We start from the raw sequence: 16,803 nt of genomic DNA, 5'->3' as shown, positions 1-16,803 counted from the left end.
CAGAGGAACTCTAGAGTTCTGTCAGAGTGACCGTCAGGTTCTTTGCTCCAACATGCACTGTCAACTGTGGGACCTTATATAGACAGGTGTGTGTCTCTTCAAATCATGTCCAATCAATTGAATTTACCACAGCTGGACTCCAGTCAAGTATTTTTCATTATGAGGTAGTGTGTTTAGATTTATGAGGGAAAAATGTTGTATGTAATTATGTAATCAAATTTAGAATAAGGCTGTAACGTCACAAAATGTGAAAAAAAGACAAGGGGTCTGAATAACTGCATACTCCAGAATGCACTGTATACTCCAAAATTGAGCAAATTCTAGTAATCGCCTTTCAGGGCATTTTAAAAATATTTTTATAATTAATCGGCTGACACATTACCTTTAGCTACAGAATATCTCACCAACATGTTTTCCATCTCCTCCCCTCTCTCTTTCATTCCATTCTCGAGCGCGCAGAGAGAGGGTCTGTCAACAGTTTCATTAAATATGTTTCTTGTGAAAAAATGTTACTATCGATGAACAGGGTTGGAGAGCCCATGGCATACAGAGTACTGGGTAGCTGCAGGAACAGGGTTGGAGAGCCCATGGCATACAGAGTACTGGGTAGCTGCAGGAACAGGGTTGGAGAGCCCATGGCATACAGAGTACTGGGTAGCTGCAGGAACAGGGTTGGAGAGCCCATGGCATACAGAGTACTGGGTAGCTGCAGGAACAGGGTTGGAGAGCCCATGGCATACAGAGTACTGGGTAGCTGCAGGAACAGGGTTGGAGAGCCCATGGCATACAGAGTTTGGGCGGAATATCACCTGTTACGCAGCAAGAGGCTGCATGGTCCTCAAAGTTGTGGTTGATGCATGGAGTGAAATAACCACAGTAGCCTACCACGGAGTGAAATAACCACAGTAGCCTACCACGAAATAACCACAGTAGCCTACCACGAAATAACCACAGTAGCCTACCACGAAATAACCACAGTAGCCTACCACGAAATAACCACAGTAGCCTACCACGGAGTGAAATAACCCAGTAGCCTGGAGTGAAATAACCACAGTAGCCGGAGTGAAATAACCACAGTAGCCTACCACGGAGTGAAATAACCACAGTAGCCTACCATGGAGTGAAATAACCACAGTAGCCTACCACGGAGTGAAATAAAATAGCCTACCATGGAGTGAAATAAGCACAGTAGCCTACCACGGAGTGAAATAAGCCACAGAAATAACCACAGTAGCCGGAGTGAAATAACCACAGTAGCCTACCAGTGAAATAACCACAGTAGCCTACCCGGAGTGAAATAACCCAGCATGATTGAAAAACAAACCAGCAGGAAAGTGGCCTCCAATCACTATTAGAGTGCATATGGATGACATGTCTTTTTACCCCTGTTCCTGCCCCAGTTCCTGCCCCTGTTCCTGTCCCTGTTCCTGTCCCTGTTCCTGTCCCTGTTCCCCTGTTCCTGCCACAGTTCCTGCCCCAGTTCCTGTCCCTGTTCCTGCCCCTGTTCCTGCCCCTGTTCCTGTTCCTGCCCCTGTTCCTGCTCCTGTTCTTGCCCCTGTTCCTGTCCCTGTTCCTGTTCCTGCCTGTTCCTGTTCCTTCCTGTTCCTCCCTGTTCCTGTCCCTGTTCCTGTCCCTGTTCCTGCCCCTGTTCCTGCTCCTGTTCTTGCCCCAGTTCCTGTCCCTGTTCCTGCCCCAGTTCCTGCCCCTGTTCCTGTCCCTGTTCCTGTCCCTGTTCCTGTCCCTGTCCCTGTTCCTGTCCCTGTTCCTGCCCCAGTTCCTGCCCCTGTTCCTGCCCCTGTTCCTGTCCCTGTTCCTGCCCCTGTTCCTGCCCCTGTTCCTGCCCCTGTTCCTGTCCCTGTTCCTGTCCCTGTTCCTGTTCCTGTCCCTGTTCCTGCCCCTGTTCCTGCCCCTGTTCCTGCTCCTGTTCTTGCCCCAGTTCCTGTCCCTGTTCCTGCCCCAGTTCCTGCCCCTGTTCCTGCCCCCGTTCCTGTCCCTGTTCCTGCCCCTGTTCCTGCCCCTGTTGTCCCTGTTCCTGCCCCTGTTCCTGTTCCTGTTCCTGCCCCTGTTCCTGCCCCTGTTCCTGCTCCTGTTTCCTGCCCCAGTTCCTGTCCCTGTTCCTGCCCCTGTTCCCCAGTTGCCCCTGTTCCCCCTGTTTCCTGTTCCTGCCCCTGTTCCTGTCCCTGTTCCTGCCCCTGTTCCTTCCCTGTTCCCCCTGTTCCTGCTGTCCCTGTTCTTGCCCCAGTTCCTGTCCCTGTTCCTGCCCCAGTTCCTGCCCCTGTTCCTGCCCCGTTCCCCCTGTTCCTGCCCCTGTTCCCCTGTTCTTCCTGTCCCTGTTCCTGCCCCAGTTCCTGCCCCTGTTCCTGCCCCCGTTCCTGCCCCTGTTCCTGTCCCTGTTCCTGCCACTGTTCCTGTTCCTGCCCCTGTTCCTGTCCCTGTTCCTGCCCCAGTTCCTGTCCCTGTTCCTGCCACTGTTCCTGTTCCTGCCCCTGTTCCTGCCCCCGTTCCTGCCCCTGTTCCTGTCCCTGTTCCTGCCCCAGTTCCTGTCCCTGTTCCTGCCACTGTTCCTGTTCCTGCCCCTGTTCCTGCCCCCCTGTTCCTGCCCCTGTTCCTGTCCCTGTTCCTGTTCCTGCCCCTGTTCCTGTCCCTGTTCCCACTGTTCCTTCCCTGTTCCTGCCCCTGTTCCTGTTCCTGCCCCTGTTCCTGCCCCTGTTCCCCCTGTTCCTGTCCCTGTTCCTGTTCTTGCCCCCTGTTCCCCTGCCCCAGTTCCTGCCCCCTCCCTGTTCCTGCCGTTCCTGTCCCTGTTCCTGCCCCTGTTCCTGCCCCTGTTGTTCCCCCTGTTCCTGTTCCTGCCCCTGTTCCTGTCCCCCTGCCCCAGTTCCTGCCCCTGTTCCTGTCCCTGTTCCTGTCCCTGTTCCTGCCCCTGTTCCTGCTCCTGTTCTTGCCCCTGTTCCTGTCCCTGTTCCTGTTCTGCCCCTGTTCCCCAGTTCCTGTCCCTGTTCCTGTTCCCCCAGTTCCTGCCCCCTGTTCCTGTTCCTGTTCCCCACTGTTCCTGCCCCTGTTCCTGTCCCTGTTCCTGTTCCCCCTGTTCCTGTCCCTGTTCCTGCCACTGTTCCTGTTCCTGCCCCTGTTCCCCCCGTTCCTGCCCCTGTTCCTGTCCCTGTTCCTGCCCCAGTTCCTGTCCCTGTTCCTGCCACTGTTCCTGTTCCTGCCCCTGTTCCTGTTCCCCCCTGTTCCTGCCCCTGTTCCTGCCCCTGTTCCTGCCCCTGTTCCTGCCCCTGTTCCTGCCCCTGTTCCTGTTCCTGCCCCTGTTCCTGCTCCTGTTCCTGCTCCTGTTCTTGCCCCAGTTCCTGTCCCTGTTCCTGCCCCAGTTCCTGCCCCTGTTCCTGTCCCTGTTCCTGCCACTGTTCCTGTTCCTGCCCCTGTTCCTGTCCCTGTTCCTGCCCCAGTTCCTGCCCCTGTTCCTGCCCCTGTTCCTGCCCCTGTTCCTGCCCCTGTTCCTGCCCATTTCATAATGGGCCATTCTAAATCAAAACCAATTGTACATATTAGTAAAGACAAGATTAAATTGAGATTAATCTGATGGGTGAAAATATGAGCACTTGATGAGAGAAGAGCTGTGCAGCCTGAGGCAAGGAACAGAGCACAAGCTTTTTTTGCGACTTTCTCAAATCATCAACAGCCTATGGTCGCATCATGCAGCCCATATATGTTTTGATTTCTATGGTTCCTGTCATTCACAACTAAAGTTACCTAATAACTCTAAATGTATCTTATAGAACCTGTTTCAAATGATCACTTTTACCTTAACATAACCACTTCATATGTACACTCACTCTGGAATGGGAAAAATATCCTTTCTGTTATATTCAGCTAAGATGAAGTATATTCTTCTTACTATAAAATCATATAAGATGAAATAATAGCATGGGACTTATAAGCATATTATGTCTGCTAAATGAATACGCCTACATCCTATGGCACGGAGACTAGCCAGATTACATACAGTAAGCCAACTCATATGCTGTTCTTCTGAAATACATTTTCTTCATATCATAATGGTCCTTTAGACCTGACGAAAATGAATAATGGTTTTATTGTGATGGTGTATATTAGATTAATATATTAGACTTTTGTATGCGGGTTGTATGCATGGAGGACTGGAGATGCTTGACGTGTTTATGCTAATTAAAAATAAAATTACCATGAGACCGGCAGTCTTTTGCACGACAATAACCAGCTGATGAAATTTCATGACTGGCACAGCACTATGTGCACCACAACACATCGATAGTCAGAGGCGTTGCTTGGCTTGAGCCTGTAATGTGGGGCAAGAAATCAATAGCCAGAGGGGTTGGTGTGAGTGAACTGCGTGGATGCGCTGCTTACTAATGTGGATTAGACAGCCATAGTGGGCTATTACCGGTCTGAACACGTCACAGAGCAGAGAGAAGGAGATGGAGAGAGAGAGAGGTAACAGAGAGAGAAAGGATGGAGGGATAAAGAAGTTATAAAAGGTGTGTGTGTGTGTGTGTGTGTGTGTGTGTGTGTGTGTGTGTGTGTGTGTGTGTGTGTGTGTGTGTGTGTGTGTGTGTGTGTGTGTGTGTGTGTGTGTGTGTGTGTGTGTGTGTGTGTGTGTGTGTGTGTGTGTGTGTGTGTGTGTGTGTGTGTGTGTATGACACTGACCTCCTTGAGCCTCCTGTTCTGTGGCTGGAGTTGAGGTGCTGTGGAAAAACAACAGTCACTCACAGTTGAGAGGTTTCCCTCAGAGATCCAATCAAATCAAATTATAATAGTTAAGAAGCACAAAACTATCTGGTGTTCTACTTGTAGTGGAGCCAGAGAGGTAGATACTATGTATCTGCAGCCAGAGAGGTAGATACTATGTATCTGCAGCCATGTGATACCATGTATCTGCAGCCATGTAGATACTATGTATCTGCAGTGTGTAGATACTATGTATCTGCAGCCATGTAGATACTATGTATCTGACAGCCTGACCTCCTTATCTGCAGCCTCCTGTTCTGTGGCTGGAGTTGAGGTGCTGTGGAAAAACAACAGTCACTCACAGTTGATACTATGTATTGCAGCCTCAGATACTAGATCCAATCAAATCAAATTATAATAGTTAAGAAGCACAAAACTATCTGCAGTGTTCTACTTGTATCTGGAGCCAGAGAGGTAGATACTATGCAGCCAGAGAGGTAGATACCATGTATCTGCAGTATCTGCAGCCATAGAGGTAGATACTGTGTATTTGCAGCCATAGAGGTAGATACTGTGTATTTGCAGCCATAGAGGTAGATACTGTGTATTTGCAGCCATAGAGGTAGATACTATGTATCTGCAGCCATAGAGGTAGATACTATGTATCTGCAGCCATAGAGGTAGATACTGTGTATCTGCAGCCATAGAGGTAGATACTATGTATCTGCAGCCATAGAGGTAGATACTGTGTATCTGCAGCCATAGAGGTAGATACTATGTATCTGCAGCCATAGAGGTAGATACTATGTATCTGCAGCCATAGAGGTAGATACTGTGTATCTGCAGCCATAGAGGTAGATACTATGTATTTGCAGCCATAGAGGTAGATACTGTGTATCTGCAGCCACTAGATTTGCAGTAGATACTGTGTATCTGCAGCCATAGAGGTAGATACTGTGTATTTGCAGCCATAGAGGTAGATACTGTGTATTTGCAGCCATAGAGGTAGATACTATGTATCTGCAGCCATAGAGTAGACTATGGTAGATACTATGTATCTGCAGCCATAGAGGTAGATACTGTGTATCTGCAGCCATAGAGTAGATAGTATACTGTGTATATTGCAGCCATAGAGGTAGATACTATGTATCTGCAGCCATAGAGGTAGATACTATGTATCTGCAGCCATAGAGGTAGATACCATGTATCTGCAGCCATAGAGGTAGATACTATGTATCTGCAGCCATAGAGGTAGATACCATGTATCTGCAGCCATAGAGGTAGATACCATGTATCTAGATACTATGTATCTGCAGCCATAGAGCAGTAGATACCATGTATCTGCAGCCATAGAGGTAGATACCATGTATCTGCAGCCATAGAGGTAGATACTATGTATCTGCAGCCATAGAGGTAGATACCATGTATCTGCAGCCATAGAGGTAGATACCATGTATCTGCAGCCAGAGAGGTAGATACCATGTATCTGCAGCCATAGAGGTAGATACCATGTATCTGCAGCCATAGAGGTAGATACTATGTATCTGCAGCCATAGAGGTAGATACTGTGTATCTGCAGCCAGAGAGGTAGATACCATGTATCTGCAGCCATAGAGGTAGATACCATGTATCTGCAGCCATAGAGGTAGATACCATGTATCTGCAGCCATAGAGGTAGATACTGTGTATCTGCAGCCAGAGAGGTAGATACCATGTATCTGCAGCCATAGAGGTAGATACCATGTATCTGCAGCCATAGAGGTAGATACCATGTATCTGCAGCCATAGAGGTAGATACCATGTATCTGCAGCCATAGAGGTAGATACCATGTATCTGCAGCCATAGAGGTAGATACTGTGTATCTGCAGCCATAGAGGTAGATACCATGTATCTGCAGCCATAGAGGTAGATACTGTGTATCTGCAGCCAGAGAGGTAGATACTGTGTATCTGCAGCCATAGAGGTAGATACTGTGTATCTGCAGCCATAGAGATACAGTAGATAGCCAGAGAGGTAGATACTGTGTATTTATCTGTTTATACAATGTACCAAGCATCTTTACAGTAGATACCGTTTATCTGTTTATACCCAAGAAACAAGAAACTCATGCGTGTAATCACTGCCAAAGGTGCTTCAACAAAGTACTGAGTAAAGGGTCTAAATTCTTATGTAAATGTGATATTTCCGTTTTTAATTTTGAATGCATTTGCAAACATTTCTAGAAACCCGTTTTTGCTTAATCATTATGGGGTGTTGTGTGTAGATTGACGAGGATGGTTGTTTTTTGGATCCATTTAAGTATAAGGTGGTAGCATAACAAAAGGTGTCAGAAGTCAAGGGGTCTGAAAATGTTACCAAATGAACTGTACGGCCACAGCAATGGGGGAGAGGATGAGGAGTAATATGGCCAGGTAAGTTTGAAGAACATTCAGAACTTTACCTGCACATATGTAGCCATGAGTTGTTGGGCTCACTACAGTTGGTGGAACAGGAGTGGAGAGAGAGAGAGCAGCAATGGGGTAAAGAATGTCACATGTAAAACAAGGGTAATGCACAGTGAATACGCTCCAAGAAATGTTACAATGGCAATGAAAGTAACTAGGACAGGATTACATACTTTACCTTGTTGACCCTGTCAGCAACATTCTCTGAAATGGCAAAGATGGAAGACAGAAATGATACAACAGCAAGTAACGATTGAAGCGTGAATATAGTAGTTACACACACACACATACAAAATAACAGCTGAAAGCCATCACAATTTGGATGAATAACGATGTGGAAGTTGCAGACATACAGTACCAGTCAAACGTCTGGACACACCTACTCAATGCAGTTATGACACACACCTCATGTTTATATGAATGTTTATATGGCTGAGGACTGTAGCATATCCAGAGCCTTCAGAAAGTATTCATTCCCCTTGACTTATTCCACATTGTAGAATAATAATGAACACATCAAAACTATGGAATAACACACATGGAATCATGAAACTAAAAAAGTGTGAAGCAAATCAAAATATATTTTAGACTCTTTAAAGTAGCCACCTTTTGCCTTGATGACAGCTTTGCACACTCTTGTCATTCTCTCAACCAGCTTCACCTGAAATGCTTTTCCAACAGTCTTAAAGGAGTTCCCTTATGATGAGCACTTGTTGGCTGCTTTTCCTTCTTTCTGCCGTCCAACTCATCCCAAACCATCTTAAAAATTGGGTTGAGGTCGGTGATTGTAGAGGCCAGGTCATCTGATACAGCACTCCATCACTCTCCTTCTTGGTCAAATAGCCCTTACACAACCTGGAGGTGTGTTGGGTCATTGTCCTGTTGAAAAACAAATGATAGTCCCAATAAGCGCAAACCAGATGGGATGGCGTGTGCAAGAATGCTGTGGTAGCCATGCTGGTAAAGTGTCCCTTGAATTCTAACTAGATCACAGACAGTGTCACCAGCAAAGCATCCCCACACCATCACACCTCCTCCTCCATGCTTCATGGTGGGAACGACACACATGCAGAGGTAATCCGTTCACCTACTCTGTGTCTCACAAAGACACGGCGGTTTGAACCAAAAATCTCAAATGTGGACTCATTAGACCAAAGAACAGATTTCCACCAATCTAATGTCCATTGCTCGTATTTCTTGGCACAAGCAAGTTTCTTCTTCTTATTGGTCCTTTAGTAGTGGTTTCTTTGCAGCAATTCGACCATGAAGGCCGGATTCACGGCAGTCTCCTCTGAACAGTTGATGTTGAGATGTCTCTGCTACTTGAACTCTGTGAAGCATTTATTTGGGCTGCAGTTTCTAAGGCTGGTAACTCTAATGAACTTATCTTCTGCAGCAGCGGTAACTCTGGGTCTTCCATTCCTGCGGGGGTCCTCATGAGAGCCAGTTTCATCGCAGCACTTGATGCTTTTTGTGACAGCATTTGAAGAAACTTTCAAAGTACTTCAAATTTTCCGAATTGACTGACCTTCATGTCTTTAAGTAATAATGGACTGTCGTTTCTCTTTGCTCATTTGAGCTGTTCTTGCCATAATAAGGACTTGGTCTTTTAACAAATAGGGAAAAAATATATATTCTGTATACCAACCCTGCCTTGTCACAACACAACTGATTGGCTCAAATGCATTAAGAAGGAAATAAATTCCATAAATTAACTTTTAACAAGGCACACCTGTTAATTGAAATGCATTCCAGGTGACCACCTCATGATGCTGGTTGAGAGAATGCCAAGAATGTGCAAAGCTGTCATCAAGGCAAAGGGTGGCTACTTTGAAGAATCTAAAATATGTTTTGACATGGTTACTACATGTTTCCATGTGGGTTATTTCATAGTTTTGGTGTGTTCACTATTATTCTACGGTGTAGAAAATAGTAAAAAGAAAAACCCTTGAATGAGTTGGTGTGTCCAAACTTTTGACTGGTGCTGTACATGATGATGGTAATTTCATGGAGACTGGAGAGACTCACACTCTCAACCAGGGCCAGGTGCTCCTTTGATTGGCTAAAGTTTTTGCCCATCGCCAGAGCGGTGGCTGTGCCGTCCAGGCATTGGCTCATCCAGGACTGGTACTCTTCCTGGTTTGGGAGGCGGTCCCAGAAGATCTTGAAAGCCTCCCACACCGTCTCCTGACACACTGAACACACACAGGTCACATATTGGCGATAGAACCCATTCTTTCTGTCTCGGAGGATTACAAGGGGTACTGTTGAAAACTACAGTATGCTGTGGCTGTCTAATTCTAGAGCTGTGACCCCTGAGGTAAATCTTAGCTGGCATATTAGCTCATGTGTCGATCACAGTGTGACTATAAGTGTTACAGTACATACCCCCCACCAGGTCAGAGTTAACTGATTCCATGTTTAGCCCTGCCACAGCAGGGTTGTGGTTAAGCAGACTTGTTGTGTGCCTATCTGCCTGACCTCAGTATCACTCTCCACTGTCATGCCAATGCCAAACCAGTGATGTAACCCTTCTCCATAAATCAGCTTACAAGTCACCAACCCAATGACTTGCAGCTACCTACCCAACCCTCACTGCTTTTCCTCTACATCTACACTCTTAAGAAAAAGGATTCCAAAAGGGTTCTTCGTGTCCCCATAGGATAACCACCTTCCAGGTAGAACCCTTCTGGGTGCCATGTAGTCGTGCACCTATATAATATTGCACTATATTTCCTCAATCACTGTGCTTACCTCACCTACCTGCATCTATACTCTTACATTCACCAACCACAGCCCCCGTCTACAGAGCAACAGGGTGGGATTTGTTCCAGTCCAGCTGGAGGAAGGTCTTGATGAGCAGATGTTGAGTTGAATCAGGTCTGTTAGTAAGTGCTGGGCTGAAACTAAAGTTTTGGTTGCCAAATTGGACCAATCTCTTGAAAGTCATTAGTTAATGTATTTATTTATTTACTGTACAAAGAAAACATCCTGGAATATCTTGATAGCACTTTATAATAACAGCACGTTATAAAGCATTCATAATGGATTTGAAAATAATTTATTCATCGGTGCTCCATTCAAATCTAATCTAATGAATTCAAGTTTTATTGGTCACATACACATGTCTAGCTGATATCATTGTTGGTGTAGAGAAATGCTTGTGTTCCTAGCTGCAACAGTGCAGTAACATCTAACCATACACAACAATACACACCAATCTAAAAGTAAAATAATAGAATTAAGAATATGTCAATATTAGTCTAGTTTATTATTTATATGTGGGGTTCTAGGTTTGATTTTCTATGTTGGTGATTGTGTATGATTCCCAATTAGAGGCAGCTGGTAATCGTTTTCTCTAATTGGGGATCATATTTAAGTAGCTGTTTTTCCTACCTGTGTTTGTGGGATATTGTTTTGAGTTAGTGCACGTAGCTTCTCTGTAGTTTCGGTTCATTGTTAGTTTATTGTTTGTTTGTTTTTTGTCTTTGCTAAGTTTCACTTTATCATTAAATTATGTGGAACTCAACATCCGCTGCGACTCGGTCCGATATTTATTCTAACAAACGTGATATTACTACTTATCATTAGTTAAGTATTTTGTGGGCTGTATTGAGTGGCCAGTGTCATTTCTCACAAAAAGATGGACATGTCATGAGTAGACATTCCAACAAAACCAGATGGTCCTTAAGGTCTCAAAATATTCTAGAACATATCAATGGTAAAACAATAAGCACACAACACAGGACGTTAAAGGAAATATATCCAACATTTTATTCACACAAACGGTTGTGAAACAACTGTTGCAAGGACTTGAGGTAGAGTTGTAAAGTTAATGTTTTGCTAAAGTTGGCAACCTCACGCCCGCAAACTAATCATACAACAGGGAGATGTAGCCTTCACACAACAGCTGGTTGGACCGGATCCTTTCTGTCATTTCATTACTACGACTATGGTGATTGAGGTATACATGTTTGACGTACGGTTTGCAGGCAGAAATGTTACATACTGTATACACCATTTAAATCTTCCAGTGCTTCAGTCTTTTAACCGCAGACAAATAGCAACAAAAAAATGACTCCGAGGCGCAAGAGCAGCAACACAGATGAATGAATAACAGCGCACATGGGAAAATACAGCTTCTGTTGTGATCAAAGCAAAAATAGCTTATATGAAAGTAAGAGAGTAAACATTGTGTCTAGTTGAGGTTAGTTACAAGTCAAGTGTTCTGGCTTTGCATCCTTCAAAAGATTGACCAGTGACTGAAGTGACCTCTGAGGAAGAGCCTGGCCGATCAGCTCAATTAGACAACACAATTGAATAATTTACATTTTTCCAAATGAGAGGCTTGCATGAACTATTTGACTACATGTCAAATATTGTAACGGCTCTCGTTTGTTGAATGAAGAGTGGACCAAGACGCAGCGTGGAAAGTGTTCATGATTTTAATATTTAAAAAAAACTCTAACAAAATAACAAATGTGAAAGCGAACAGTTCTGTCAGGCAAACACCACTAAACAGAAAACAAGATCCCACAAAACCCAAAAGGAAAAATGACAACTTATATTTGATCCCGAATCAGAGACAAATATAGACAGCTGCCTCTGATTGGGAACCACACTCGGCCAAAAACAAAGAAATAGAAAACATAGACTTTCCCACATGAGTCACACCCTGACCTAACCAAACATAACATGCTTTCAATATACTTTGTATCCCTCATTTACTCTCGTGTTTCCATTATTTTGGCAGTTACTTGTATATTAAACATTTTGTGAATGATCTTATGAATCGTTATTAAATACTTTAAAAGTTGTTTATAAATGTGCGAATAACTAGGTTACCAACATATACAATTATGGGAGTAATTAATGAATAAATGGTTTACTAATCCTTTATAAATGCTTTATTATGTGGAGTTGTAAAGTGCTACCAATAACTTTACTATTCATCGCGAGACTCCAGAGTTCGCCAAAATGCCAAGGATGGAATGTTAGCAACCCTCTAACTTAGTCCAGCCAGGTCAGTGTCTCAGTAACCCACAAGACTGGAATCCCATACAGAGCTGTTCTGCACACTGACCACTGATTAGTCCCACTACAGGCCCTACAGACCCACTCACTCCACCATCTCAAAACCCTAAGCCTCTCTCTCTCACCTTGAGTGGCTGGACATATGTTGTGAGAGTTGACTTTTAACCCGCCTGCTCACACCCAACATCCTTCTGAGTCAGGAATGTCTCTCCCTCCCCCTCTGTGTAGGTGCTGCTACCTGGCTCAAGTCTCTAAAATGGGCTGATCCTCACATACAGTGCGACCTACAGTGTGACATACTTATTGCCAGGAAATTCATCTAAAGTAGAGCAGATGTTGCCTGAAAATTGGATGTTGGAGAGGGAAAATACTTTAGGTTGAGACCCAAATCACAATGCTGTGATAACACACACACACACACACACCTCGTGTTTTTAGGGCTGTAGACTATAGCATATACAGTGCCTTCATAAAATATTCATACCTATTCCACATTTTGTTGTGTTACAGCCTGAATCTCAAATATAAAATATATTTTGATTGGTTTAATACTATTTTGATTGCTACATAATTCCATATGTGCTATTTCATAGTTTTGATGTCTTCACTATTATTCTACAATGTAGAATAATAGTCAAAAAAATAAACTGCAATGAGTAGGTGTGTCCAAACTTTTGCCTGGTACTTTAAGAATTCACACCCTTGAGTCAATACATGTTAGAATCACGTTTGGCAACGATTACATCTGTGAGTATTTCTGGGTAAGTCTCTAAGAGTTTTGCACACCTGGACTGTACAATAATTGCACATTATTCTGTAAAAAAATATTCAAGCTCTGACAAGTTGGTTATTGATCGTTGCTAGACAGGCGTTTTCATGTCTTGCCATAGATTTTCAAGCTGATTTAAGTCAAACTGTAGCTAGACCACTCAGGAACATTCCATGTCATTTTGGTGAGCAATTCCAGTGTATATTTGGACTTGTGTTTTAGGTTATTGTCCTGCTGAAAGGTGAATTTGTCTCCCAGTGTCTGTTGGTATGCAGACTGAACCAGGCTATCCTGTAGGATTTTGCCTGTGCTTAGCTCTATTCCATTTATTTTAATTAAAAAAAAACTCCCTAGTCCATGCCGATGACAAGCATACCCATAACATGATGCAGCCACCACCATGCTTGAAAATATGAAGAGTGGTACTCAGTGATGTGTTGTGTTGGATTTGCCTTAAACATAACACTTCGTATTCAGGACATACAGTTATTTTACTCCTGAATCACAATTTTACTTCAGCGCCTAATTGCAAACAGGATGCATGTTTTGTAATATTCTGTACAGGCTTCCTTCTTTTCACTCTGTCATTTAGGTTAGTATTGTGGAGTAACAATGTTGTTGATCCATCCCCAGTTTTCTCCTATCACAGCCATTAAACTCTGTTTTAAAGTCACCATTGGGCTCATGTTGTAATCCCTGTGCGGTTTCCTTCCTCTTCGGCAACTGAGTTAGGAAGGACGCCTGTATCTTTGTAGTGACTGGGTACATGGTTACACCATCCAAAGTGTAATTAATAACTTCACCATGATCAAAGGGATATTTCATCCCTGCTTTTTATTTCTACCCATCTACCAATATGTGCCCTTCTTTGCGAGGCATTGGAAACCGTCCTTGGTATTTGTGGGTGAATCTGTGTTTGAAATGTACTGCTTGAATGAGGGACCTTACAGATAATTGTATGTGTGGGGTACAGAGATGAGGTAGTCATTAAAAAATGATGTTAAACACTATTATTGCACACAGAGTGAGTCCATGCAACTTATTATGTGACATATTACGCAAATTTGTACTCCTGAACTTATTTAGGCTTGCCATAACAACGGGGTTGAATACTTATTGACTCAAGACATTTTAACTTTTAATTTTAAAACAATTTGTTAAAATGTATAAAAACATAATTCCACTTTGACAATATGGGGTATTGTGTGTAGGCCAGTGACACAAAATCTAAATTTAATCCTTTTTAAATTCAGGCTGTTTACACAAAAAAATGTGAAAAGTCAAGGGGTGTGAATAATTTCTGAAGCCACTGTAGGCCTTCTCTATGGTCTGGGTAGGGGTTGACGGAATGGGCCACACACGCAGACTTGCCACCTCAGATTTGGGGAGGGCCACTTCTTCCTCCATCATTATACATACAGGTGAGTGGTGGTGGTCTTACCTCGCAGGTGAAAGTAGCTGAGGTGATTTGAAATGGATTGTTGCATGCTCTCTTCAGCACAAAGTTTGACCCCGCTGGGGAAAAGCACGTTGCGCTTCTGCCTGAGGATAGCGCCATGGTCCTTGTGTGAGACCTTGAGGAGAGGTGAATGAACTATGCTTTGAGGAACTGATAGAATAGGTGATATTCTAACTGTTTTGTAATATAGATCCTGTCCCTCAGGAAGAAGAGGTCCTTCCCCAGATGCACCGTCTGTGATAAAACGATAAAACGCATTAGACAACAACTCCATCTTAATTGCGAAAGTGTAGCTTGACTGTTTGTTAGGCCTGCATACATACCTGTTCTTACTCCCAAGAGTTCAAACGCTAAGATGAACGAAAGTGTACACAAAAGGCATTTCAATGAAGAGTCCGACATCTTAAATCCGTAGTGGTTTTAACTCCGAAGGGTTGAAAGGGGTCACGTTGACACGACAGGTACTTCCTTTGGAATCGTACAACAATGTTAGGCCCTCCTTATGAGTTTGCATAGTTCAGAATCCAGAAAATGTATATGTTTTTTTAACCAGTCATTCTGAAGTGATTCTCTCCTCCTTGCTTATGTCGGCTGAGGAAGGTGTGTTCCATGGTGCAACTGAACAGCTCCAGGTCAGGGCTCAGGCTCAGCTAGGCAGATGGCCCATTGAGAGAGATGTTGTTCTCTAATCTTGTTTGTTAAGCCCTTTATAGCAGCTTGTCAAGAAGATACTGGTGTAATACTGGAAAGGGTGCTTAGTGCGAGGGAAACGTGGAAGGAGAGAGAGGGGAAAGGGGGGAAGGGTGAAGAGGCCACCCGCAGAGAGATATGGCTTTAAGTGCAAAGATAGGCTCCTCCATTAATGAAGACAGGTAGCAGACAATCCTGGTCAAAACTAACCTCAACTCAAGGCTGGGGCTGGCTGAGGCCGATTTTCTCAGACTTTCATTAGAACTAATGGATAGCCTACATCACCAGTGGTTCAACTAAGAATCATCCTGCGGACTAAATCTGGGGGTAATGTTAATTCAGGTGTATAATCCACCTTGTCCACCTTTCAGCTGGACAATAACCTAAAGGAACCAGTCGCTCAGCGCTGTTTTTATCCCTCATATAGCCTATAGGGTCAGGCGTTCTTCTTGACCATGTGACCTAGACCAGGAAACTGAGCTCAACCATGGGAGAATCTCAATTGCATACTCCTCGCATCCTCTCTCCTTGCCACCTCCTCAAAACCCATTGGAGGAGAAGGTAAAAGGGAAGGGACCTCTGGTTTTCTCATCCGATGGGTTTTGAGGAGACGAGGAGAGGAGTATGCAATTGAGATCTTGCCCATAATGCCATAGCCAGATCTGTTTGTGCTTTAGCCAACCCCTTGATCATTCATTCATTCATTCATGTTGTGTCAACGAGACTGGTCCAGTAAAGTTGGTTCACTGCATAATGAAATTGGAGAAGCATTTATAAAAACATATGTAATAGCCTTTATCGTAATCGCTCCTCTTTCACCCCAGCTGCCAAAATAACCCTGAATCAGATGACCATCCTACCCATGCCAGATTACGGAAATGTACATTTATAGATCGGCAGGTAACGGTGCTCTCGAGCGGCTAGATGTTCTTTACCATTCGGCCATCAGATTTGCCACTAATGCTCCTTATAGGACACATCACTGCACTCTGTACTCCTCTGTAAACTGTATACCCGTCGCAAGACCCACTGGTTGATGCTTATTTATAAAACCCTCTTAGGCCTCACTCCCCCCTATCTGAGATATCTTCTACATACAACACCCGTTCTGCCAGTCACATTCTGTTAAAGTTCCCCAAAGCACACACATCCCTGGGTCGCTCTTCTTTTCAGTTTGCTGCAGCTAGCGACTGGAACGAGTTGCATAAAACACTCAAACTGGACCGCTTTATCTCAATCTCTTCATTCAAAGACCCAGTCATGGACACTCTTACTGACAATTGTCTTTGCTTCGTGTGATGTATTGTTGTCTCTACCTTCTTGGCCTTTGTGCTGTTGTCAGTGCCCAATCATGTTTGTACCATGTTTTGTGCTGCTACCGTGTTGTGCTGCTGCCATGTTGTCATGTTTTGCTCCCATGCTATGTTGTTGTCTTAGGTCTTTATGTAGTGTTGAGGTGTCTCTCTTGTTGTGATGTGTGTTTTGTCCTATATTATTTTATCCCAACCCCCGAAGGAGGCCTTTTGCCTTCTGGTAGGCCATCATTGTAAATAACAATGTGTTCTTAACTGACTTGCCTAGTTAAATAAAAATCATCGGGGCAAAATAGGTGCTGTCTGAATTTAGGGAGCCTCACCTCAGATAAAGTCAAACAATTCAGGTCCCAGTATTACCACATATGTTATAAATACACAACCTGGGT

General features: G+C 44.1%; 1 protein-coding gene across 1 annotated transcript in view; it reads right to left on the bottom strand.

The window, feature by feature from the left end:
* The window catches only part of LOC124044458 (interphotoreceptor matrix proteoglycan 2-like), a 60,661-nt gene extending 44,655 nt beyond the window's left edge, over positions 1–16,006 (bottom strand). The window contains exons 1-6 of the mRNA XM_046364092.1: positions 14,735–16,006; positions 14,394–14,645; positions 9,178–9,344; positions 7,328–7,353; positions 7,146–7,178; positions 4,684–4,721 (exon numbers count right to left, since the gene is read on the bottom strand). Coding sequence (XP_046220048.1) covers positions 4,684–4,721; positions 7,146–7,178; positions 7,328–7,353; positions 9,178–9,344; positions 14,394–14,645; positions 14,735–14,813 — 595 coding nt within the window. The 5' untranslated portion in view covers positions 14,814–16,006. The remainder of the gene's footprint in view (positions 1–4,683; positions 4,722–7,145; positions 7,179–7,327; positions 7,354–9,177; positions 9,345–14,393; positions 14,646–14,734) is intronic.
* Positions 16,007–16,803: the final 797 nt, after the last annotated feature.

This window comes from Oncorhynchus gorbuscha, linkage group LG09 (genome assembly GCF_021184085.1).
Source record: "Oncorhynchus gorbuscha isolate QuinsamMale2020 ecotype Even-year linkage group LG09, OgorEven_v1.0, whole genome shotgun sequence".
In the NCBI taxonomy this organism is placed as follows: domain Eukaryota; kingdom Metazoa; phylum Chordata; class Actinopteri; order Salmoniformes; family Salmonidae; genus Oncorhynchus; species Oncorhynchus gorbuscha.
This window is presented reverse-complemented; position numbering and strand designations above follow the sequence as displayed.